Source organism: Rhinopithecus roxellana, chromosome 21, assembly GCF_007565055.1.
Source record: "Rhinopithecus roxellana isolate Shanxi Qingling chromosome 21, ASM756505v1, whole genome shotgun sequence".
Classification (NCBI taxonomy): Eukaryota; Metazoa; Chordata; class Mammalia; order Primates; family Cercopithecidae; genus Rhinopithecus; species Rhinopithecus roxellana.
The window spans coordinates 4,917,794-4,943,668 of record NC_044569.1 but is presented as its reverse complement, the minus strand read 5'-3'; the positions used below and the strand labels follow the sequence as shown (position 1 = coordinate 4,943,668).

The window sequence follows — 25,875 nt, the reverse complement described above, 5'->3', positions numbered from 1 at the left end:
AGCATGGCCCTTCCTCAGCCTCAGGGACTCCTGTTCTTCTGAGCAACTTCATGTGTTTTTCCTTCTCACATGCTGTGAACTATAAACTAAACCTGTAAATATGCCACTTAATTCTAATAAATAGAAATTGTTGCATAGCATACATTTTATGTATGAATGTACCTCTTGTTACAACCTTACTTTCCTTCTCTCGCCTTAACCTTGTGTCTTATATAAAATATTGTAAATTCCTTTTATCCAGGAGTATCTTTCTTAGTCCGTAGAATCCTGTTTAGAACAAGGCTTGGCATAAGTTAATACATACACATACATATACATACATGCACACATAGATATGGAACTGTGTATTTAACTTCTTCTGCACATACATATACATACATGCACACATAGATATGGAACGGTGTATTTCACTTCTTCTACACATACATATACATACATGCACACATAGATATGTAACGGTGTATTTAACTTCTACACATACATATACATACATGCACACATAGATATGTAACGGTGTATTTAACTTCTTCTACACATACATATATATACATGCGCACATAGATATGTAACGGTGTATTTAACTTCTACACATACATATACATACATGCACAGATAGATATGTAACGGTGTATTTCACTTCTTCTACACATACATATACATACATGCACACATAAATATGTAACGGTGTATTTAACTTCTACACATACATATACATACATGCACACATAGATATGCAATGGTGTATTTCACTTCTTCTACACATACATATACATACATGCACACATAGATATGTAAAAGTGTATTTCACTTCTTCTGCACATACATATACATACATGCACACATAGATATGTAACAGTGTATTTCACTTCTTCTACACATACATATACATACATGCACACATAGATATGTAACGGTGTATTTCACTTCTTCTGCACATACATATACATACATGCACACATAGATATGTAACGATGTATTTCACTTCTTCTACACATACATATACATACATGCACACATAGATATGGAACGGTGTATTTCACTTCTTCTGCCCTAGCTCAGTGAACTGTTTCAAACTCAGTTTCATCTGAGTGTACTCTGGTCAACCTCCTCACTCTAGCTTCCATCACTTTGCAAAGTACCCAAGACCTCAGTTTGGAGGGAGCCTTCCCTGGGTCGTTGGGTTGTGGCAGGTTTTTTAAAGCTATGTAACTAAGGAAACCAGTTAGCCACCGTTCTTTTGATGGATATGTTAATTACTTGAATTTATTTAGTATACTGATTTTTATTATGAACATATGAATAAATGTATTAACCTTGTTTTTTCAGTCTTAGAAATTCATTTTTTAAATTTCGGTATTTAATACTTGATGGTATAATTTTGACCACTTCAGAATTCTCTTGCAACCTTTGCATTCTTTTGTATTATTTAAAATTATTGTAACTCTTTAGGCATTTTTACTATCTTTTCATCAATGTTCAAATGGCTTATCTGCTGCAATTTTATATTTAAAACATATAAAATCTTAGTGTTTCTTGTTGGCATTCTTACTCTTTTTCTGAAAATTTCAAATATATGAATGTATATGAGATTTGAGGTAATGGCATTATGTTAAAATTTTAAAGATATAAAAATACTTTTTAGAATGATAGATCTTTTCTTAAGAAGACAAGGTACCCCATAGCTTTTGAAAAAATAAATCTTTCATATAATGTTGCCATGAAAACCAAACAATTAAAACTGAAGAAATTTCAAAAGTGCTTGAAACCATCCTATTTAATACAAATTGCTGTATATTTGATAAATAATTAGAAGAATTGGCAAACAAGTAAATATACTACAAGAAAGTTGTGAAATAATCTAAATATATGAATGTTGGCCAAAGATGAAACAACTCTTAAAATAATTGGAAAGAAATCCATATAAACTGAAAAATCCCATTATGAAAAGCTAAAATGTTTGTTAGGTTTATAAGAATATTCACTGAATATGTTTAAGAATAACACATTTACAAATAAATATTTAAGAATCATCTGTCAGGCCGGGCGTGGTGGCTCACACCTGTAATCCCAGCACTTTGGGAGGCCGAGACTGGCGGATCACGAGGTCAGGAGATCGGGACCATCCTGGCTAACATGGTGAAACCCCGTCTCTACTAAAAAAAATACAAAAAATTAGCCAGGTGAGGTGGCGGGCACCTGTAGTTCTAGCTACTTGGGAGGCTGAGGTGGGAGAATGGCGTGAACCCGGGAGGTGGAGCTTGCAGTGAGCCGAGAACACGCCACTGCACTACAGCCTGGGCAACAGAGCAAGACTCCGTCTGAAAAAAAAAGAAAAAATCATCTGTCAATTGAGTCACTGGTGCATTGATCATTCTCTGAGTTGGTTTTGACCGACTGATTTCTGACAAATTGGCCTGGAGCTCTTGTCCTCCACGTAGTTCTTGAGTCAGAGAGGGGACTAGGCAATGTCTTGGGGAGCAAATGCGTGGCCAAAGAGTTCAGGGGAGAGCTCCGTCCGACAGCAGCAAGGTCATCAGGGTGACTTTCCGTCCAATAAGTCAAGTCACTGTAATTTCATCCTAAGTCCATCTGCCAAAAGCTATGTCTCCATCTTAATTATCAGCTAAAATCTTACTGTCTACACCCACACATGTCTTCCCTACTGGGACCCTCATAAAGCTCTAGACAAGCTTTCTTTTCTTGTGTATTAGTCCATTTTCATGCTGCTGATAGAGACATACCTGAGACTGGGCAATTTACAAAAGAAAGAGGTTTAATGGACTTACAGTTCCATGTGGCTGGGGAGGCCTCACAATCATGGCGGAAGGCAAGGAGGAGCAAGTCACATCTTACTTGGATTGTGGCAGGCAAAGAGAGGAGAGCTTGTTCAGGGAAACTCCCCTTTTTGTAACCATCAGATCTCATGAGACTTATTCACTCCCATGAGAACAGCACGCGAAAGACCTGCCCCCATAATTCAATGACCTCCCACCGGGTCTCTCCCACCACACCTGGGAATTCAAGGTGAGATCTGGGGGAACAGCCAAACCCTATCACCTTTTCTTCTAATCTTGAAGGACAGTTTGTTGGATAAGATTTTGTAAGACAGAATACCAAGGGTTCCACCTGAAATAGTAGCCTCATTTGTCCCTGTCCCTGCTTTCTCAGTGCCACGGCTTATGGGATGAAGATGACATGACGGAAAGTGGCATGGACAAGGAGGAATCAGATGATGAGCTCTCCCTCGGTCATGGCAGGAGGGACTCCTCGGATTCTCTCAAGTCCATCAACCTGGCCGCGTCCGTGGAGTCAGTGCATGTGACCTTCCCGGAGCAGCAGACAGCTGTCCGGAGGGAGCGCTCCAGCAGCAACTCCGAGCCATCCCAGAGATCCAGCTTTTCTTCAAACAGATCCCAGAGAGGTATCTGTCAACACAATATATCTAGGCCGCAGTTAGCCCCCAGGTGGCCTTGTTTTTCTCGTGCCTGTGGGTCTGGGGCAAGGGAGTGTATTGGGTGCTATCAAGAGACAGACATTGTTATGTGAGAAGAAAAGGGCTTTGAAATCAGAGAAACCAGAGTTCAAATCCTGCCTCAGCTGTGTCACCCCATTACCCAAAACAGCTTATTGTATCTCAGGACAAGGGTTTCAGATAATTGTGAAAAATGGCCGGCACACTGCCTTGTACCTAATAAACGCCAGGCTCATGATAATTTTTGTTACATGCGAAAAATTTGCAGGGCATATCCATAGTGCTGTCAATCACAATGTATTTTTTAAACATATTTAGATGTAATTGATGAGAACTTTTAGCCAAACTATGGTTATTTCCTAGTCTAATAATTAATTTTTTCCTAAACAACGAGTATGATCAGAAAGTAGATACGCCTCACAGCTGCCCCCTTGGAATCACTAGACTTTTGTATCTATGGGGCTCCTGTCTGAAGCTTTTGTATTTACGGGGGTCCTGTCTGAAGCTTTCCATGCAGTGGTGTATAGTCATCTTCAGAACCTGATTTTGAGGCAGATACTGGCAGATTATGTCATATTCATTTTATAATTAGAGAAACTAGGATAGGAAAACAGACATGGGGCATCCTGTCTGGAGCACCCGCATCCTAGTGCCCTAGTTAGCACAATAAAAACTATTCTTCCAGTGTATTTCCTTCTGAAACAAAGATTGCATAACAATCCAGGAGAGAGCCACCATGGGGTGTGAAACCCCCCAGGCCTACGGTGGGAGCAGAGTTGAGAGGACCGATCCCAAAGGGCTCAGTTATCATTCACAAATGCATCCGTGCATACTCATCTTCCCAAACAGTCCCGAGCCATCCCTCTACCGTGTGGGCTCTCAGGGCTGCTTCTGGCATATCTAGGCTAACAGACCCCAGGCTTCACCATCCATCTTGTGATCTCTTTTTATTTCTAGGCAGCACAAGCACCCGAAACAGCAGTCAAAAAGGAAGCAGCGTTTTGAGTATTAAGCAAAAAAGCAAAAGGGAACTTTATATGGAAAAGCTTCAAGAACATTTAATCAAAGCAAAGGCCTTCACCATAAAGAAGTGAGTCCATGAGAACATTTGTCATGTGAGCTTCATTTTACAGTTTTGGGCTTTATTATTTCCTATAAACCAGGGCAAAGAGCAGAGAAGTAACTTCTTGTGTCACAGATGTTACCTGTGTAAGGCAGAATGAAATTACCCCTTTTTGTCTTGTCTTTAAAAATCATTTCTCCGTAGGCGTGATTCATTTTATATCCATTGCATTTATGCACATGCCTTTTCTATTCAAACAGAGAAAATGGACCATTTCAAGGGCTCATGGATTGTGCTCTTAGGCATTATCATGGGGAAGTCCAGCCAGACTGAGAGGACTACAGTGTCAATGCTGGAAGGGCCTTAGAGCTGCACTTTTACCCTGAGAAGGGGACAGAAGTGCATGGTGGGGAAATGCTTTGTCCATGGTCATACACCTGTTCCCCAGCAAACTACACAGGTCCTGCCACCTGCTGGGGATGGAAGTGGTGCATGGGACTGGGACTGCCAGCTGGGAGTGGAGCCCTGAATAGAGGCTCTGAGAGCAGGAGAGCCAGTGGCACCCGAACGTGGCATTGAACTGAAGGCAGGTCCCAGAGCAAAGATAGGGCAAAGGCTAGACAGAGGAGCAAGAGCCAGCAGGACACTGCACTGAGGCACAGAACAAGGCACAGATAAAAGGCCAGGGCAGTATGTGGGAGCCATGATGGACACAGGCCCTAAAACAGGAGGAGCAGGGACATCGCACATTCAGACGCACACGGACCAAGCACTCCAAGTGTGAGCACCCTCATGCATTCCCTCCTTTACTTCCCACCTTGGCCCTAGGCATCAGGTCTTCTTACCACTCCAGTTTTACGGATGAGAAAACTAAACACAGAGGTTGCATAGCATGCTCATGGTTCCTGCAGGTAGTGAGCAATTGAATCAGGCTACAAACCCAACACCTCGTTCCCAGGGCATCATACCATTCTATTATCCTTCAAGCAAGAGGAGAGGGTTGCGGTGCCATCAGCAGAGAGGGCTGCAGTACCTATCTTGGCAGTAAACATGTATACGCTCTCTGTTAGAACAGGAGCCGTCCACAGCGGGACTATCCTGAGGCAGAGAGAGGAAGGTGGGACCTGACTGGAAAGGGGACTGCGGAAGAATGGCATGATGGCAATGTCTGGTCATTTCTGCCATCCTGCCCTTCCTGAAACAAGCGGGTTGGGGGTGGGGGTCTCCATCTGGCAGGACGCTGCAGATCTACGTGCCCGTCAAGCAGTTCTTTTACAACCTCATTCACCCGGACTATAGCGCTGTGACTGACGTGTATGTCCTCATGTTCCTGGCTGACACTGTGGACTTCATCATCATTGTCTTCGGCTTTTGGGCCTTTGGGGTAGGTTGGGGGAGAGGCCACAGCACCCACCCTGACCCACGGCGATGGCGCTCCTTCCCGTGAATGGCCTGTCTTGGGCATGAACTTGTTGTCTCTTCCCCAGAAACACTCAGCAGCTGCAGACATCACCTCTTCACTGTCGGAGGACCAGGTCCCAGGGCCATTTTTGGTGATGGTCCTCATTCAGTTTGGAACCATGGTGGTGGACCGAGCCCTCTACCTCAGGAAGACTGTACTGGGAAAGGTCATCTTCCAGGTCATCCTTGTGTTCGGAATTCACTTCTGGATGTTCTTCATCTTACCCGGTGTGACAGAGAGGTAAGGTCTTCAGAAACCGCAGGCACCAGCCCACCTCCATGCAACTGTGTTTCCTGAGGTGACACTCACATGCATTGCACAGCAGAACTACTGGCCACAGGCAGAGCCTTGGCACAACAGCACTATGGGTAGGAAAAGCTAAAGGTTTGGGTCAACAGTCAATGCAAATCCAAAGTGTGAACTGATTCCTCAAAACTATTTTAATTAGATTTTATCCACATTTTTAGAAATAAGGTTTCTATAAAGAAGAAAGGTGACAGCCTTTATGACCAGAGCAAACCTAGGGTCTTTGTGCTGTGTTTCTCTCTCCACCTTAGCAGAGGTGAAGGTAAAGTGGAGTGGGGTCTTGGGGGCATTTTTGAGAGGGAGAGAGGGCACGAGACTAAGTCATGCAAGAAATAGATGAACAAATAGAGGCTGCTTAATGGATAGAAGAAGAGATAGAGGGAGCGGGATGGGGAGCAGATGATAGAGTCTTCGCATAGGAGACTGGTGGGGGTTAACTGCAGCGGGGTTTGAAAGCACCTAGCAGAGTCTCAGCTCATGGTAAGAGAAGCAGGCGGACCCATCCTGCTGGACTCTGCTGCTAATACAACTAGTGCTGCTGGTCAGGGCGGCCAGAAGCTGTCAGCAAAGGGCTGATAAGATCCTTCAAAGTGGCCACTGTGCTCCCCTCACCTAGAACCCTAAGGAAAGGGTGTTAACCTACAGTTCCCCAGTGTGCCTGGCATCTCCAGGCTCTGCTCCCTCTGAGCCTTCTCCCCAGCCTCCAACCCAAAGTCTACTTCCCCCTCACGCTTGAGATCTCTGTTCAGATGACACCTCTCTATAGACTGTCTCCCACCCCACACCTCCAGCACCAAAACAGTGCTTATGATTGTTGGTGCTCATGCATGAACAAACGATCCAGTCAGGTCGGCAAAGAAAAACACAGTGGAGTTTTATAAATGGGAAGTGTCTGCTCTGTCAGGTTATGAAAGAAAAGGCTCCACAGAAGGTGAATGTGGCCCTGTCCATATGATGTAGTAGGAATAGGAATTTTTAATAAGCATATCTGAATTTATGTACACAAGCAAACTACAACTCTTTGTCGCTGGCCTGGGGAGCCACGTACCTAATCCAGTGAAGCTGCCATCATCTGCTGTGGCTCTGAAAGTCTCCTCTGGAACTGTGCTCCCAGATTACGACGTGCTAGCTTTTTTTTTTTTTTAATTATTTATTTATTGTTTTAGGGACAAAATTTCACTCTGTCTCCCAGGCTAGAGGGCAGTGACATGATCATAGCTCATTGCAACCTTGAACTCCTGGGCTCAAGCAATCCTCCCGCCTCAGCCTCCAGACCAGCTGGGGATACAGGTGCACGTCACCACTCCTATTTTTTATTTTCATTTTTTGTAGAGATGAGGTCTCACTATGTTACCCAGGCTGGTCTCAAAGGCCTGGCCTCAAGCAATCCTCCTGCCTGGGCCTCCCAAAGTGCTAGGATTGCAGGCATGAGCCACTGTTCCCGGTCAATGATGTACTATTTTAAACATCCTCAAGTATCTCTGAAAAGTCTTCATGCTTAACAGTAAATTTGATCTTTTGATCATACCTCCGAGTCATTTGTAGCCAAGTCTTATGAATAACATTATCAAACAGGCAGGCTGATATCATTTGGGAAGTATGAATAGAAAGTAATGAAAAAAATGGATTTTACGTATGTGGCTTATAAATAAACCAGTTCAAGTGTAATTTCTATTAAGAAAATCCAAATTGTTTCTAACGGTAGCCAGAGCCTAATGGGTGCTTTTGTCTGAGTATATAGGTTCTGACCTTTCGATTTCAGTATAAGAATTATTGATTTATAATAATAAATGGTGACAATGCAGATATTTTTAAAGGAAAGTAGAATTGGGATACTTTTTCCTGAATCTATAGTAGAAGTAAATAAATAAAGGATTGTTACCCAGAGGATACACAATAGCCCAATAAGTTCTCCATTCCACACCATATATTGGAGATTAAATATAGGCCAGGCTATAATAATAATTCAGATGAAGGCCACTGCTTGTACAAATATTATAATTTTTTTCAGGAGAGTTTTGTGAATATTATTTGTTGGTATTTAAAATAGAATACATAAAATATATTTTTCAGTACAAATATTTAATTATATCCGCCCCTCTTAAATCAGAGAAATAAACCAAATTCAACACCTGAAGTATCTCAATGATGAACTTAAATACTTTTTCTGATGTTTAACAACATCATGTCGGCTTTCTTCACCAACCCTCACAGAAACTGTTAATTTCAGAGAAGAAAGACATCTTAAAACTCTTTCCAAGCCTATTATCTAATTTTGCAGATTAAGATAGATACACCCCAGAAAGAAAAGTGATCTCCCCAAAGTCATTCAGCCAGTGAATGGTGATACTAGATCCTAATCCCAGGCCAGCAAAATAAGTAAAAATAAAAGACATCCAGATTGGGTTGGGCACGGTGACTCAAGCCTGTAATCCCAGCATTTGGGAGGCTGGGCCAGGAGGATCACAAGGTCAGGAGTTAGACCAAACCAGCCTGGCCAATATGGTGAAACCCCATCTCTACAAAAAAAAAAAAAAAAGAAAAGAAAAAAAGCAGTATGTGGTGTTGCGTACCTATAGTCACAGCTACCCAGCTACTCAGGAGGCTGAGGCAGGAGAATCGCTTGAACCCTAGAGGCAGAAGTTGCAGTGAGCTGAGATCGCGCCGCTGCACTCCAGCCTGGGCGACAGACTGAGACTCAGTCACACACACACACACACACACACACACACACACACACACACACAATCCAGATTGGAAAGTGAGAAGGAAAACCATGCAGCAGATATGACAGTCTATATAGAAAATCCGGTGGAATGTACAATAAGACTGTGAGAAGTTATAAATGAACTTTGGAAGGTTGCGGATACAAAACAAACATACAAAACTCAATTGTATTTTTATATGCAAGCAATAAATGCTCAATCATTTGAATTTTTAAGAATATCATTTACAATACCACTGAAAATAAGAAAAACTATCATATTTAGCAATAAATATGATACAACGTACAAGATTTTTACAATGAAAATATAAAAGGCATGGCTGAGAGAAATTAAAGAAGGCCTAAATAAATCAAGAAGACTTCAGTTCATGCATCAAAATACTTGTGAATTTCTCATGAATTTTGGGAGATGCAATTTCTCCCCAAATTGATCTATAGATTGACCGCAGTGCACATCAAAATTCCAGCAATATTTTTTGGTAGAATTTGGTAAGCTGATAAAAAATCATATGGAATTGCAGAAGATCTCGAAGAACTGAAATAACTTTGAAAAAGAACAGTATTGGAGCACTTAACTCTTCCTGACCTCAAACATTATTATAAAGCTGTAATGATCAAGCAGTGAGGTGTAGCCTCAAGATTCAGACGAACAGAACAGTGGAACAGAACAGAGTCCAGAAGTAGTTGACCCACAGTCCCAATTCAGCTGATGTAGGGAAGGTGCAAAAGCCATCCAGTGAAGATAGAACAGTCTTTTCAACAAATGCAAATGGTGCTGGAACAATTAGTTATCTCCATGGGGATGTGGGCAAGAGAGAGAGAGAAAGAGAAGGAAAGAAGGAAGGAAGGAAGGAAGGAAGGGAGGGAGGGAGGGAGGGAGGGAGGGAGGAAGAAAGAAGGAAGGGAGGGAGGGAGAGAGGAAGGGAGGGAGGGGACAAATCCAAATTATGGCACAAAGAGAAATATGCTGCTTGTATCAAAACCTTCAAGTATAGATCTTAAGGCAGAGAAAATTATACCAAACTCTCACCAAGTCAAAAGTTTTCTTTTTATTTCCTTTTTAAAATGTGTACTGACCATGTTTAAGACATTTGGAGAATGCTGCATTTATCCAAAGTTTAAAGTGGTCCTATAGCTCATCATTCTTTGAAATTAATATTCTAAATTGTTTTTCTAGTGTGAAATTTAATTCTACTAATTTTTTTTTCGAGTCTGTGCTAGCAGTCCTGAACTGTACAATACTATGTCTCCTCACTATTCACCTGGAGAAAAGACTACCATCTGTATTGTTGATGAAATCTTTAAAAATAAATAAAGGTTAGGTCATGGAGTTATAGATTTGCAGAACTAGGAAGAATGGTCAAATGAAGACACTGATGCCTTGAGAAATGATGGCTTGGAAAACAAACCCCATGACATACAGGCAGAACTGGAACCAAATTCAGGTGTTTCCAGAGTTTTTAATCCATTACCTATTTTTATAATGTGTAATAAAAAGACATTGAGAGTCCACCTATCATAATTATTTCTCCTACATATTCTAAATTATAGATCCTCTCTCTCTCTGTCTATATATATGTGTGTGTGTGTGTGTGTGTGTGTGGGTGTTTATATATATGTTTAATATATCTCATATATAATGTATATAGATTTTTTCTTTCAGGAGCCTAATTTGGACTATGGTAGCTGCATCATCTACATAGTGAGAAAATTTTTATCAGTAAATTCGCTCAATAATTTATTTTAATGATGGCCTAAACAACGGTATAAGACAGATTGAAGGCACCATTCACAGGAAATCGCTTTAATTATCGAGTTTTTTAATCCCACCTTTTGCCTTTGAAGTGATCCACTATGTGTAGACAGTTTATTAGAACTGAGTTTGAGCGATGAAGGGGAAATTCTGTTGGCCTGTTGTTGTTGTTTGAATTCAACACTGCCACCCTTTGGTTCAGAAGAGTATTTCATTTCTTCACTTTCTGTACTTTTACATTTTAGGAATTTCAGCCAGAACCTGGTTGCCCAGCTTTGGTACTTCGTGAAGTGCGTTTACTTCGGGTTGTCTGCTTACCAGATCCGTTGCGGCTACCCAACGCGAGTCCTGGGGAACTTCCTCACCAAGAGCTACAATTACGTCAACCTCTTCTTATTCCAAGGGTAGGGACGCTCTGCATTGTCACAGTCACTGATGGGGGAAGAATAGCCGTGGAAAGGCATTTTGTTTCCCACCTGGGAAGGAAGGGGGAGAGGACGAATTCAGCAGTGGGAATCATTGTGGAACTGTTACAATGCTGGCAAAGGAAGATGTCTGCCTCTTGAAACACCTTTCTGTGTTTCATTGCCACGAGCCTGTCCGGGTGCTGTTCTACATTCATCCACATGGGTTAGGATCCTGCATAATTACTGTGATAATATTTGAGAAGGAAAACTAGGGATACATGATCTGTAAGTATTTATATACTTCTGGGCACAACAGAACACAGTATTTGGAGCCTGGACTGTTCCAGATACCTTGGGAATTCCAAATTATCCTTAGAATTTTTTGTATTCAGTAAGTTCCTCCATTGAAGAGGGGCATTCTTTCTGCCAAACACCAACCTGCATGCCATGACCTGTGTGCTCATGTAGTAAGTTAACCACTCAAAGCACATGTGCTGTTTTATGTGACAAGATCAGCGGGAGCATCTCCCCTCTGTTCTCTCGCAAATTAAACCACGGCATAAAAAGTGAGACAGTCCGTGGCACTGCTGGCTTCCCCTCAACCCGACAGAAGAGGTGTTGAACGCCTTCAGATGCTGTGAAGCGCGGAAGGGTCGTGTTTCATTCAGTGCTAGCCTGTGACTGGGCCTGATGTTTCTTCCGGGGATTGGGTTTATATTCACGTGACAGGGCTGAGGCAGCCTAGGGGAGAATTGCTGAGTGGCGATCCACACTGCTGTGAGGGCCCTGGGAGAACCCAGGTTCTCCAGGCTGGGAGACGCTCTGTGTCAGTCAAGAGACAAGGAAAATTCTTCAGAGCCTGGAGGAGTCCAGGCCAATCCCTTCTGAACACAACTGAACCACAGAGGCTGAGCCAAGACCATCAACTTGGTACTCCAGCAAGTCCTGCGGCTGAGGGGCCTCACGCCCTGGCTCCCCACAACCTCTCCTCCTCCCTCTGCCTTCATCCATTTGCCCTCATCTTTAACCTTCCAGGTGCACCACCCCTGCTTCACTCATCCAGCAGCAGAGCCACAGTCATTCAGCACCCCATGGCCAAGAGTCTCGTAACATGAACAAATAAATATGAAAGAAGCTGAGTCACCTTCACACTTATTTAAAAGTGAGATCCCAGTTGGTTATGATAATCAGAGAAAGGGAAAAGAATGAAAAAATACAAATCCATAGATTCCACTTATAAAATGAAAAGCAGTTGTGTTCCAAGTTGGGTTTTACTGGAAGGGTCACCAGGAGAACTTTTTGTGAGTCATGAGGTTAAAGCAGTAAGGAACTGCTTGAGCTCCCGGGTGAGCAGGATGGTGGGGGCCACCTACAAATGTCTCTCTGACGAGATGTGTTTCCTACCAGGTTTCGCCTCGTGCCCTTTTTGACTGAGCTGAGGGCAGTGATGGACTGGGTGTGGACAGACACGACCTTGAGCCTGTCCAGCTGGATCTGTGTGGAGGACATCTATGCCCACATATTCATCCTGAAGTGTTGGCGGGAGTCAGAGAAGGTAAGAAACCAGGAGATGTGCCTTATTCCTGTCTACTTCTCTTAGATATAGGCTGGTTTTAAGATGAATGTGAGCTTCTGCTCACAATGAAGGCATGAGGCAAAACTATCTCAACCTATAAATGTCCCAGTGATTTCCAACCAACTAGAGTTGAGAATTTTAGACTTACTGCCGCCATAGTCATCAATAGCATCCAGATACTTTCTTCTTTTGGCGACATCATATTGTAGTTATTTGTTAAAAATGGTATATTGCTTGATATATCCCAAAAACTCTTAAATGGCTCCTTTGGGAGCAGAAAAGAATGTGATGTTGTAGAGAAAAGTGGGGCTGGTAGTGGTTTGGACTCATGCTTACTTCTGACTCACTTTTTGAAGAGGGATGGACAATTTAACCTCTTTGTGCAAAGAAAATTGAAGTGTAAATATCTGCTTATTCTGCTAGGTTGAATGTTAAGGTTTAAATATGTCTAGATTACTATTATTTATTGCACTTCTCAAAAGTTTAATATATGAAAGAAGAGTCAGTTGCATAAGAGCAATAGAAACACCCAACAGGGACATGGATGCAGCTGGAAACCATCATTCTTAGCAAACTATCACAAGAACAGAAAACCAAACACCGCATGTTCTCACTCATAGGTGGGAACTGAACAATGAGATCACTTGGACTCGGGAAGGGGAACATCACGCACTGGGGCCTATCATGGGGAGGGGGGAGGGGGGAGGAGGGAGGGATTGCATTGGGGAGTTATACATGATATAAATGATGAATTGATGGGTGCTGACGAGTTGATGGGTGCAGCACACCAACATGGCATAAGTATACATATGTAACAAACCTGCATGTTATGCACATGTACCCTAGAACTTAAAGTATAATAAAAAAAAAAAAAAAAGAAACACCCAACAAACATTAGCTGGGGTGGCATGAAATGTCTTTCTTTCTCATCTCAAAATACCCTCCTCGAAAAAGGCTCCTCCGTGTGATTCCTGGTGTGTTCTGCAGCTTTCCCTGGGAATTTCAGCGTTACAGTGATGGGGCCTGTTGTACTGTGGTCTCTGTGTTTATGGGTTGTAAAAGCCACTGTAGTCATGTCCTATACTGAGTCCCAGGCCTCTCTCCTGGTTTGTAATCTGCAGCTAGTGCCTATGGGTAAATGGTAGATTATTTTTCCTATCTTAATCTGCTGAAACGAATGGAACCCTCCTGAAGATAAATCACACTGCCACGTTGGGGAGTGGGGTTGACCCCATGTTCTGCATGTAGCTTGGCCTGAGGGGTAACCCTGAAAGGACAGAGGTCATGGAGCAGCAACAGTGAAGTAAGAACACACATGTACAACAGGAGCAGCTCAATGCCAGACAGCACAGCTCCAACTTACCCTTGTCCATAGTCTCTAAGCAGGGGGCTTAGTGGGCCCTTCATGAATCTCTATTAAAGTAAACAGAAGCGTCCCCAGCCTTACCGGTGCACGGGCTCCTGTAGGAGAGTGAGCCCCTGCAACACGCACCTGCCCCTCCCCATTCCCTGAAGCCAGCGCCCAGAGGGGGCTTTTCTCATCATACAAATCTTTATTTTATTTTTTTTTTTGAGGCAGAGTCTCGCTCTGTCGCCCAGGCTGGAGTGCAGTGGTGCCATCTCAGTTCACTGCAAGCTCCGCCTCCCGGGTTCACACCATTCTCCTGTCTCAGCCTCCTGAGTAGCTGGGACTACAGGCGCCGCCACCTCGCCCGGCTAATTTTTTGTATTTTTAGTAGAGACGGGGTTTCACTGTGTTAGCCAGGATGGTCTCGATCTCCTGACCTCGTGATCCACCCGCCTCAGCCTCCCAAAGTGCTGAGATTACAGGCGTGAGCCACTGCACCTGTCCCATACAAATCTTACTTTAGGACTCGAACAACATTGTCTTTAAGAACACATATCATTAATTAAATTAAAAATCATGTTTTTCCACCCTCCAAGGGCAGGGAAGGGTCAATTGAAAGGCACAGATTTTAAATATTCAGGAATTGAAAGTAAAGTATCTTTCTCTCGCATAATCCCTTAAAACCAGAAGGTTCATTCGGCCGGACACTTGATTCCTTGGTCCATGAGTTCATCACCAGCAAAACCCACCCACAGTCTTGAAGGGAGAAGACCGCTCAAGTCCTCTTGGCCCCTGTGGAAGCACCAGGGGGTGCTGGAGCGACCTCAGGACAGCTTCACATCACTACCTAACTTCGTTTCGAGATTGGGACGAGGTTGCTGTCACCATGTCAGAGCACACAGAGAAGATTCAGGGCAAATCCATGTTCCCAGCACCGCAGTGAGAGCACTCGCCATCCCCCAGTCCCGCTGCCTGCGGGAAAGCACCCGAGCCTGAGCCTTGTCTGAACTCTGTGTTGCAGAGATACCCTCAGCCGCGGGGCCAGAAGAAGAAGAAGGTGGTGAAGTACGGCATGGGAGGGATGATCATCGTCCTCCTCATCTGCATTGTCTGGTTTCCTCTTCTCTTCATGTCTTTGATCAAATCTGTGGCTGGGGTCATCAACCAGCCCCTGGACGTCTCCGTCACAATTACCCTGGGAGGGTATCAGGTGATCTCTGTGCACACCCCGCCTACCAGAGCCTTGCCCCACGCCACACTCCTTTATGATAGATGCCTGTAGGGTATTTAGTTATGAGCTGCTGACCCCGCTGTCCTGTCCATATTCTGAGTGCTCAGCAAACACGTGATGTATGAAATGAGGCGCCAAAGACATTGAGAGACTAGTTCCCCTCTGGTGTTGAGCATGGGAATAATGACTCCAAAAAGAGATCTTGGATGCCATTTGTCATGGGATAAACATATCCTACATAAATGGGCTAATATCCTACATAAATGTTTTTCTTTTGACTCAGGATGGAGAGAAGAGCTGGGGAATATTGACAACACTGTTCTTTTTGTTTTCCAGCCTATTTTCACAATGAGTGCCCAACAAAGCCAGTTGAAAGTTATGGACCAGCAGAATTTTAATAAATTTATACAAGCTTTTTCTAGGGACACCGTAAGTAAATCCCTATAGTAGATTTCTATGAAGACCTCTCATCCAGGGGAGCTCACTCGTTGTTGTTTAATGCTTTGCCATGGCCTGAGGTGGTGGGAAGAAGGACTTTTCAGGGTTGATCAGTTACATACAGCAGATTCACTTTGATAATCTAAGAAGTTATGTCTTTGTTGTTGAACATTAGTGGTAATAAACATTTAAATATTGATCTATTTTAAAAATTGTTTAACTTTTTAAATTATAGTATATATTCATCTCTTGACTAGTAGGTCTACTCTGGGAATCTGTCCTAAGAAGTAATTCAAAATATGAGAAAGCTCTATCTAGGCACTGGCTTATGAGTGCCTTCTCTGTATTAGCAGAAGTGGAGGCAATTTGCGGCTCAGCAAACAGGAGCTGGTTGAGGAAATTAAGGCAGATGTATTAAATGAATTTGATTAGCACTGGATACCCTAGAGGGGTCATAGTGGGAGAAGGAGCTTCTACTTTCCATTTTATTTACGTACCATGTTGTCCAAAGATTTTCTAAGCAACTTATTTTGTAATTAAAAAATTCATTACAGAGACTAAGACTATAAATGACATGACAATTTCTCAAGCTAAAACATAAATTTTAAAAAGGCTATTATTTTTTAAATTACAAAAAATAAGAAATACATCCCCTAAAACTTAAAACAATGATGATGTTCTGGTAGCAGGATGGTGGCTGATGTTATTCTCTTGTCTATATTCCACACTTTAAAAAATATAACATAATCCTCATCATTAAAATTTGTCTTACAAATAGTTTTTTTTATTGAAGAGAGTGAATAGGAAGGAGATGCTTCTCTCTTCTGTAAATTATCACCTATAATGCACACGGTCAACACTAATCTGGAACAATGAGCAGTTCTTCAGAGAGGGCTGGGATGTCCTGAGCAGGTTAAGTTTGGTCTCCCTCATGAGAGGGACATTCCCCGATAGGTGATAAATTTCCTTTTTAGTGGAAAGGAAAAATGACACTAAATTATCTGTTTTTCCTTTATTGTTTAACTGGAATGGTTCCACAGCTGTATTGATGGTAGCAACCGCTGGGATTGGGTAATGTAACTGGAAACTGCCCATACCTGTGGGTAAGGAAGCCAAATTAGTGCGATGGAATACTCAAGACCATCCATTATAAAAATATTCCCTTCAAAGGGAGAAACCTTTTCTATACTGCCAGTTCAAAGGAAGAGTAACTGCTTTCTTTATACAGCATGATGCATATAATCTATTTATGCATGTGCATTTGTGCACATACAGGGTGCTATGCAATTTCTGGAAAATTATGAAAAAGAAGACATAACAGTAGCAGAACTGGAAGGAAACTCAAATTCTTTGTGGACCATCAGCCCACCCAGTAAGCAGAAAATGATACACGAACTCCTGGACACCAATAGTAGCTTCTCTGTTGTTTTTTCATGGAGTATTCAGAGGTAGTTACTGTATTTCCATGCATAATTTATCCCTTCCCCCAGTCTAAACATGGAGTTGGGGGATGGAGGGTGTGGTGGGATGGAAGAATGGAAACTTTAGATTAATGTGGATCTTACTTTGTCATTACCGCCTTGGGAACTTACCTTCAATGCCAAAGCTAACATTTTTGTTTATTAAATAATGACTTGCCTAGGAATCACTAACCAGACTAAGAACTTCTTAGTTTTCCTTTTTTGTTGTTTTTAGCTAACTTTAGTTTTTTGGTTTTGGGGTTTGTTGTTGTTGTTGTTTATTTTTGCATTTCAAAATCCATTGTATTTTATTACCTTAATGTACAATTGGTGAAACAACACTTAAATTTCAAATGTTTCTTACTATAATGCAAAAGAGTATTACTCTGAACACCTCCCTCGTGCATCACTTACATTACTATTATAAATCTACCACAGGGAGCCTCTCCACTTAGATTTTCCTCATGCATCTTACATTTCACTGTCCATAATCTTCCGTGGAAAAGGAAGTGAATGATGCCCACTGGAGACAGAAAGGCTAGCTCTGATGCAGCGAGAACTGACCATGTGCTTTCACATAAACACTAAGAAATGAAGGCAGAGCATCAAGTGATTTGAAAGTTGATTTAAATTAATATGTGGTTTCAGAAAAGCTAAACTTTTTTCAATGCAAAAAAAAAATTTGAATGTAACTATAAATCTCAAAAAAATCAATATCCTGCTCCTTTTAAACTGAAATCCAAATAAATTTCATATTTTAATGTTGGGTTATTCTGGATAATAACTTTAGTTTTTAAAGAGAGGCTGGCAGTGAGTTCTGTGAGCAAGAAACAGAGGTAGAGAGAAGAGAGGCAAGGTGATGACTTATAAAATGAAACAGTCTGGGTGAATTCTACAACTTCCACGAAAGGGTGAAGTTTGGTCTTAATGATAAAGAAATTTCAGGCTGATTGCGGTGGCTCACACCTGGAATCCTGGCACTTTGGGAGACCGAGGTGGGCAGATCACTTGAAGCCAGGAGTTTGAGACCAGCCTGGCCAACATGGCGAAACTCCGTCTTTACTAAAAATACAAAAATTAGCCAGAAGGTAGTAGCACACACCTGTAATCCCAGCTACTCAGGAGGCTGAGGCAGGAGAATTGCTTGAACCAGGGAGGCAGAGGTTGCAGTGAGCTGAGATCATGCCACTGCACTCCAACCTGAGTGACAGAGCAAGATTTCGTCTCAAAAAAAAAAAAGGAAAGAAAGAAAAAGAAAAAGAAATTGCAGCCTCTGGAGGCCCAGATTATCACTTGCATTCCACCAATACTGGGGAAGTCCTACCTGACCCCCTTCCCAAGTGTGAGATGCGAGGGCAGCTTGCCGTCTCCGAAGGGAGAGACTTCCTGAGAGTCCTCTCTGCCCAGCCCGAGCCAGTGGCCAGCACGTGGCCCCTGCTTTGTTTTTCCTTGTGTTGGCAGAAAGAGCATATCTTAGCAGAAGTTCTCACATCCGAATACTGCATCCAAAGCCCAATAGTTTAGTGATGCAGTTTTGGGAACCTCAACATAATACACCAGTTGATTAAATTAGTTCTTTCATCACAGTTTTGAGATTTAGAACCCTAAGCAAGTTTATTTGGGCAAGCAAGTAGTAGGTTCATTTGGGTCCATGAGACCGACTCGTTAGAATTAAGAAAGAAGCATGACAGTTACAGAAGAATTCCTTCTAGCATCTAAAATTTACAAGGAAATAGTTTTAAAAAATTCAAAGTGGGGCTGTTCAGAATGTAAAGAACTCTGTCAATCCCATTTTCTCCTTTTCAGGGTCCCAAATTCCTCATGTCCAACTCTGTATAAATTACCAAAAATTTACTTTCTAGCCTTTTCTTTAAAGAGCTACCAAAAAAAACAGAAACCAACAAAACAATTAAAATTCAATTTCTGACTGAATATTCTTTTTAACACATGGAGTCTGTTTATCATCATGGAGACTAACATCATTGGGTTGATAAAAGAATATTTTAGAAACTCATATTAAAACATCAAGATGGGTTCTCTTTTGATGAGCAGGTTCCTCCTCTTTCTCATCTTCGACTCTGTTTTAAAAGTGTTTGTGGCCTCCTTGGGCTCTATTAACTCAGTTGTCTAAGAAGCTGAGCGTTGAGGTGAAGCAGACCGAAAGGGTCTGGATTGACAATTGTGGACCCAATGAAAACGTGGTGACATTAATCACATTAAGAGTTAAATATGTTGTAAATCTCTTTTCCAGACTTCTGAATAATCATTGACATTAAGCTTTTTTTTTTCTTCGCAGAAACTTAAGTCTGGGTGCAAAATCGGAAATAGCAACAGATAAGCTTTCTTTTCCTCTTAAAAATATTACTCGAAAGAATATCGCTAAAATGATTGCAGGCAACAGCACAGAAGGTTCAAAAACACCAGTGTAAGTTTATTTTTCTTACTAATAGAGCTTTGTTAAGTATATGCACCTGGTCCAAAATGTCCATCTACAGATTCATGTGTATGAGGAATGCAACTTCATTCTTTGGTAACACAAAGTTAATTTCTATTTGGAGGCCCCATTTTGTAAGATTAGAGAAACTTAATCTCAGCTGTGGAGTTTTCTGTCCACTGTCCCCAGGGTTATGTCTATGTTCTGAATGAGGGTTTGGGCCAGGCGTGGTGGCTTATGCCTATAATCCCAGCATTTTGGGAGGGTGAGACAGGTGGATGCCCTGAGGTCGGGAGTTCAAGACCAGCCTGACCAACATGGTGAAACCCTGTCTCTACTGAAAATACAAAGATTAGCTAAGCGTGGTGGTGCACACCTATGATCCCAACTACTCGGGAGGCTGAGGCATGAGAATCGCTTGAACCCTTGAGGCAGAGGTTGCAGTGAACCAAGATCGCGCCACTGCACTCCAGCCTGGGCAACAGAGCGAGACTCCATCTCAAAAAAAATAAACAAATAAATAATAAAAAACAAATGAATGAGGGTTTGTATGGTGCCAGGCTCCAGGAAGCTCATCAGTGCATGGAAAGTGCTGGCCCACTGGGCTTCCATTGAGAGAGACATTCTTCTTCCAGGTCTGTCTTCAGTCTGCAGAGTAGCTGTCTCCCTCAGCTATTGGGACCCATTCTGGGGCACACTAGAAATCATCAAGCTGATTCTCATGCAATTTGGAGGTGTGGGAGCTCCGGCAGGTCCACCTGGGTTCACCTGACCCAATATAATATGTGCCCAGTGGTACCTCATTCGCCCCTGGGGGTACTGGGCTCTTGGTGCCTCTAAGGGCCCTATTCAGGAATGTGACATGGGACTGCACTAAAATGACCCAAGCCTCTTGTCATTCGTGTCTGCCACCTGATCGTGGGCACCCACTTCACTCGTTCACCCTCAGTGGAAGGAGGTGGGGCTCAAGGTTCCTTCTTAGGGAGCCACTAGTGTCAAGCACATTCTCCTCCCACTCTCTGTCCACCGGGCCCAAAAAGTATTGATCTCATCTCTGGATGACAAACCTTGCTCTTCTCTGATCATAATCACCAAAAGCCAGGCAAAGACCCTGTGAGACCGTTTTCTACTGTTATTCCTGCCCCTGGGTCTCTGAATGGGGATAGAGCATACAGGGTTAAGGAGTACAAAGGTTAAAAGGAAATTTGGGAAAAAAATATTATATATCTCAAAATATTATGTTGCCACTTAAGTACTCCACTTCCAACAGATGCAAGCTGAGATGTTTAGATTCTAATATACGAACTAGCAAGAAAAAAATGATATGGATCTAAAACTGCTAAACATAATAGTTCAGGCATCCACCAGTGATGCCCTCAGTTTTGTCTTCCAGACTGCCCTGGCCCCATTGTAATGCATGGAATATACAGATCACCAGGGTGCAGGCCTTAGAAGTATTCCCAGATTGAGATATGTTTTGCAACTCACTAAAGTTGAAGGGCCCTTGGAGATTGTCAGTTCCTTTCCCATCACTTCCCAGATGAGAAGGCGTGTCTACTCAAGAATGTATTCAAGGCACTGGGCTTGTGGGAGGCAGAGGTCACTCGAGGTCCAGGCCACCATCTCTCTTCACCTCTCACTCCCCTCTAGATCAGTTCATGCAGTCTACTTGTGTATTAGTCCATTCTCATACTGCTAATAAAGACTTACCTGAGATTGGGTAATTTATAAAGGAAAGAGGTTGAATTGACTCACAGTTCCACATGGCTGGGGAGGCCACATAATCATGGCGGAAGGCGAAGGAGGAGCAAAGGCACATCTTGCATGGTGGTGGGCAAGGGAGCATGTACAGGGGAACTGACCTTTATAAAACCATCAAATTTCATGAGACTTATTCACTGTCACGAGAACAGCATGATGATGGAGGAAAACCTGCCCCCATCATCCAGTTATCTCCCACCATTCCCTGCCGTGACACGTGGGGATTATGGGAGCTACAATTCAAGATGATATTTGGGTGGGGACACAGTCAAACCATATCAGCCTGATTATAGATATGTTTGAAAATCTAAAAATTAAAATTTGAAATGTGCTCAATGGTATGGTTAAGAATTAGATGATCTTAGTAAGAAAGAGTGCCCCTTAGCTTCAGAAACAAGCTGCAGAATTGGGAAAAGGCCTGTGGCTGTTTGTAAGCCATCACCCAGCTTGTTGTACAGACTTACATGCAGATCCAGATAAAGCTCAGTGAATTTGCTCCACATCAGAGAGTTTTGATTGTAATAGGAACCCATAAATTATGATGTCTACACATTGTACAGATATATGAAATTTCCACCATTATTTGGTGATACAAGGTCAACAATAACAATAAAAAATCAATTTTAGATGGGTAAAACAATTAAAATGTAATTATATCTTTTTTTTTCTTAATGTACAGGACCATAGAAAAGATTTATCCATATTATGTGAAAGCACCTAGTGATTCTAACTCAAAACCTATAAAGCAACTTTTATCTGGTAAGAATGAGAAAAATTTGTTTCAGAATTGTTTTCAATCTTAGTTTTATTCAATTTCAACAGTGTGTGTTTGGGCCTTCATCAGACTACTTTTTAGCTATCTCTTCCTGTGTGACAAGACGTATAAAACCTCTGCCTGCCTTCACTAGCCCAAAGGAGTCACTCATTCAGTTGGGACCCACATTCTTCATTTTCTCTTTTTCATTGATATGGAACTTGATTGACTTAAATTCACACCAAGTTTCTTATAGTACTGATTCATCAGATTATAGACTTGTTTCTATTAGCAGCCAGATTACTGACAGGAAACTGCCTCATACATTGTTAAATATGTCTGCCCCTCACAATAAGAACAGTAAAAAGATAGCATGAAATGCACTTGATTCCGCCCAAGAATTAGTAAGTATCACTAGAGGCACTTTAGTGATTTAATTTTCCCAATATAACTTGGATGGTATAAATTCGTGTTTCTGGATTCTATTAATTATCAAGAATTGCTTGATTCCATGACTTGAACCAGAAGCAGATGTATAGATCTGGACAACGTGGAAAACCAGTGCAGTTATCTGGCACACAGTCATTCATTCTCCAACATGGGCCGTTCACTACGTACTAGGCAATAGGCCAGGCACTGGAGCCTGGGCTCCATGCTGCTGTGTTTAGCTAGAAAGACGCAGACATAAGTGAAGAGTTGGAAAGCTACACAGAGATTGGCCTGGTAGAGGCCCAGTGGAGGGCCCTGGGGATGGGCAAAAGACCAGGCTCCATATCACACACGTTTCTTCCTCAGCAGTAAATAAGTATCTCTTGCAAGGTATTTGCAAGACGCATTAAGAAATTTGCCATTTCCCTTTCAGTCAGGAATAGTTGTAGAAATGTTTCATCTGGGCATGCAGATTGCTCAACAATCAGTCATTCCCCAGGAAATAATTCTGTCCCTCCACAAGCTCTTCCTGAGCTGACGCTGTGCTGCAGTCTCCTGTGTTTCCTCCTTACAGCTGTCTCCCGACTTCAGAACCAACATTCCTCCTGTTCCTGTGTGTTCTGCATGGTTCACCCTCTTCCTTGATAAGGACTTTGGCTCTAGCAGGATCATACTGTGCCTTACTCTTCTTCATTGATTCATCCCTCCATGCCATAGACATTTTTTGTCAAGTACCATTCTTGGATTCCTACCATCTAGGACAAGCTTGTCGAACCCGCATCCCATGGGCTGCCTGTGACCCAGGACAGTGTTGAATATGGCCCAACACAAATCCGTAAACTTTCTTAAAACATGAGATTTTTTTGTTTGTTTGTTTGTTTTTTTTTAGCTCATAAGCTGTCCTTGGTGTTAGTATATTTCCTGCGTGATCCAAGGCAATTCTTCTTCCAGTGTGGCCCAGGGAAGCCAAAAGATTGGACACCCGTGATCTAGGAATTCAGTATGAAATGATGCTGATGTGGCTCCCACCGTCACAGAGTTTAGTTTATAGTCACCACCATGTTTCTCAGGGGAAGCACCAGTATCGTTGGCAGGAGTGGAATCTTCTTGAAAAGACCTATACAATGTCACTACAGGCTTCTTACTGTATCTTTTACAGCTCGTTTGCATTCACCCTAAGCTCCAATAAAAGTAATTATTGACCCGATATTATGGTTCTCAGAGATTTGCTGAGCTGTGTCCCATCACCCTGCCTGAAATGAGCTTCCCTCCTCACCCAGCTTCACCTATTGAAGTTCTCGCTCGGCAAATCTCAGCTCAGAAGTTATCTGCTCTGTGAGGCACCCATGGAGCATGCTATCCAGAAGTGGTGTCTCTAAGCCAACAGAGCTTGTCAATGCTGGTCCTATGGTGGCTGTCATGTGCTCATAAATTGTACTCATGTACATAGTCTTTTCCCATGGAGATAAGGAACAATGTTATATGCAGTTTTGGAGCCCTTTAGCACCTAATGGAGTGCCTTCCTCCCATGAGACATTGAGCAAATGTTGCTAAGATGAATGGACTGGTTGATTCGATCACAAGTCAGCGATGTGGTTTTTTAAGTGTCTACAGAGTCATTTGGGATTATCAGCTCAGCCGCTCAGGTGGTGGATCCTCCACTTGTGCCCTGTGGTTTCGCTGCCGTGCCCATGTAGCAACAGCAGCTGACCTCTCTCACTGAAAAGGAAAAATCACTTGGATACCCAGGGCCACTCTTCCTTGTCCATTCCCGCTTTTAGCACGTCCATGCATCCTTTTCAACCTGGAACCTTGTGCTACCGTTAGTAACCAGATCTTGCCATCTGAAAACATTTTTGCATTAAATCCTAAAATTCTCATGCTGACTTGATTTTGTGTTTCTACCCTTCTAGAAAATAATTTCATGGATATTACCATCATTTTGTCCAGAGACAATACAACTAAATATAACAGTGAGTGGTGGGTTCTCAACCTGACTGGAAACAGAATATACAATCCGAACTGTCAGGCCCTGGAACTGGTGGTCTTCAATGACAAAGTCAGTCCCCCAAGTCTGGGGTTCCTGGCTGGCTATGGGTAAGGACTCATTGAACAATTCACAGTTACAAGAGTCTACTTCTGTATCATAGAAAGTTGAGAGTGGGAAACCTTTAATCTTCTTAGAATTCACTAATTTTAGAGCTTCAATATTAAAATGCACAGTCCTTGGTCCTTCATTTCAAAAAATCAGGCACCAGAGTCCCAAAGAGATGAAAATGCCCAGTGTGACTCTCACAGCCCAGGCATATGGCTTCTTCACTCCATGTCTTCCTGTTATGGCACAGTTTAATGCAATCCAGTGTTTACGTTTAGAAACTTGCATGGAAATACCACTTTTCTGCTTAGATTTCCTTCTAATCCTTAGCAGATTGATCTATCAGACATCCCACTTTTGAACTTCTGAACCATTGCATCATGTTCTGATGCTTAAATCCTAGGATATGCACATCCCCACAAGACACAAATATAAAGTATTATATTTCTCAAAGTTAGCCTCATAAGAAATGATTTTCACCCAGAATTTGATAAAAAATTAATCTGAGAGACAGTATTGCTAAAAAGAATGGAGCCTGCCACAGAAAATCATATATAATCACATTTCTACCAAATATATGATTTATGCATTTAATATATGCAATAAAACCACCTGAAATTCATACATGAAACGGTTGGCATTGATTATTTCCAGAGTGTGAGATTGTAAAGGACTTTTATTTTTCAATTCTAACAGTTCTGTAATACATAATTCTATTTTCTATTTATAATAATTCTATTATAAAAAGTCAACTTTTTAACCAAAGGGAAAAAATGTGAGATTTGATATGCTTATTTCTTCTATGGAATTTGAGACAAAATAATATTTTTTCTTTTAGACATGCTTTATTAACTATATTTAACTGATACATGCAATTTCTACTCACTGTTTTTTCAGTATTATGCGATTATATACTTCCGTTGTGCTTGTGATTGGGAAATTTGTCCGAGAATTCTTCAGTGGGATTTCTCACTCCATCATGTTTGAAGAGCTTCCAAATGTGGATTGAATTTTGAAGTTGTGCACAGATATTTTTTTAGTTCGAGAGACAGGAGAACTGGAACTAGAAGAAGATCTCTATGCCATATTAATATTCCTGTATCGCTCACCAGAGACAATGATCAAATGGACTAGAGAGAAAACAAATTGAAACCTTAGAAC

General features: G+C 42.0%; 2 protein-coding genes across 2 annotated transcripts in view; one reads left to right on the top strand and one right to left on the bottom strand.

The window, feature by feature from the left end:
- LOC104671817 (piezo-type mechanosensitive ion channel component 2-like) overlaps positions 1–25,864 on the top strand; it is a 101,599-nt gene extending 75,735 nt beyond the window's left edge. The window contains 13 exon segments of the mRNA XM_030926209.1: positions 3,169–3,421; positions 4,430–4,562; positions 5,772–5,919; positions 6,023–6,237; positions 11,027–11,185; positions 12,596–12,743; positions 15,134–15,322; positions 15,680–15,772; positions 17,057–17,229; positions 19,538–19,666; positions 22,116–22,195; positions 24,533–24,716; positions 25,612–25,864. Coding sequence (XP_030782069.1) covers positions 3,169–3,421; positions 4,430–4,562; positions 5,772–5,919; positions 6,023–6,237; positions 11,027–11,185; positions 12,596–12,743; positions 15,134–15,322; positions 15,680–15,772; positions 17,057–17,229; positions 19,538–19,666; positions 22,116–22,195; positions 24,533–24,716; positions 25,612–25,864 — 2,157 coding nt within the window.
- The window catches only part of ANKRD62 (ankyrin repeat domain 62), a 301,061-nt gene that overhangs the window by 172,854 nt on the left and 102,332 nt on the right, over positions 1–25,875 (bottom strand). The gene's annotated exons all lie outside the window — the stretch shown is intronic.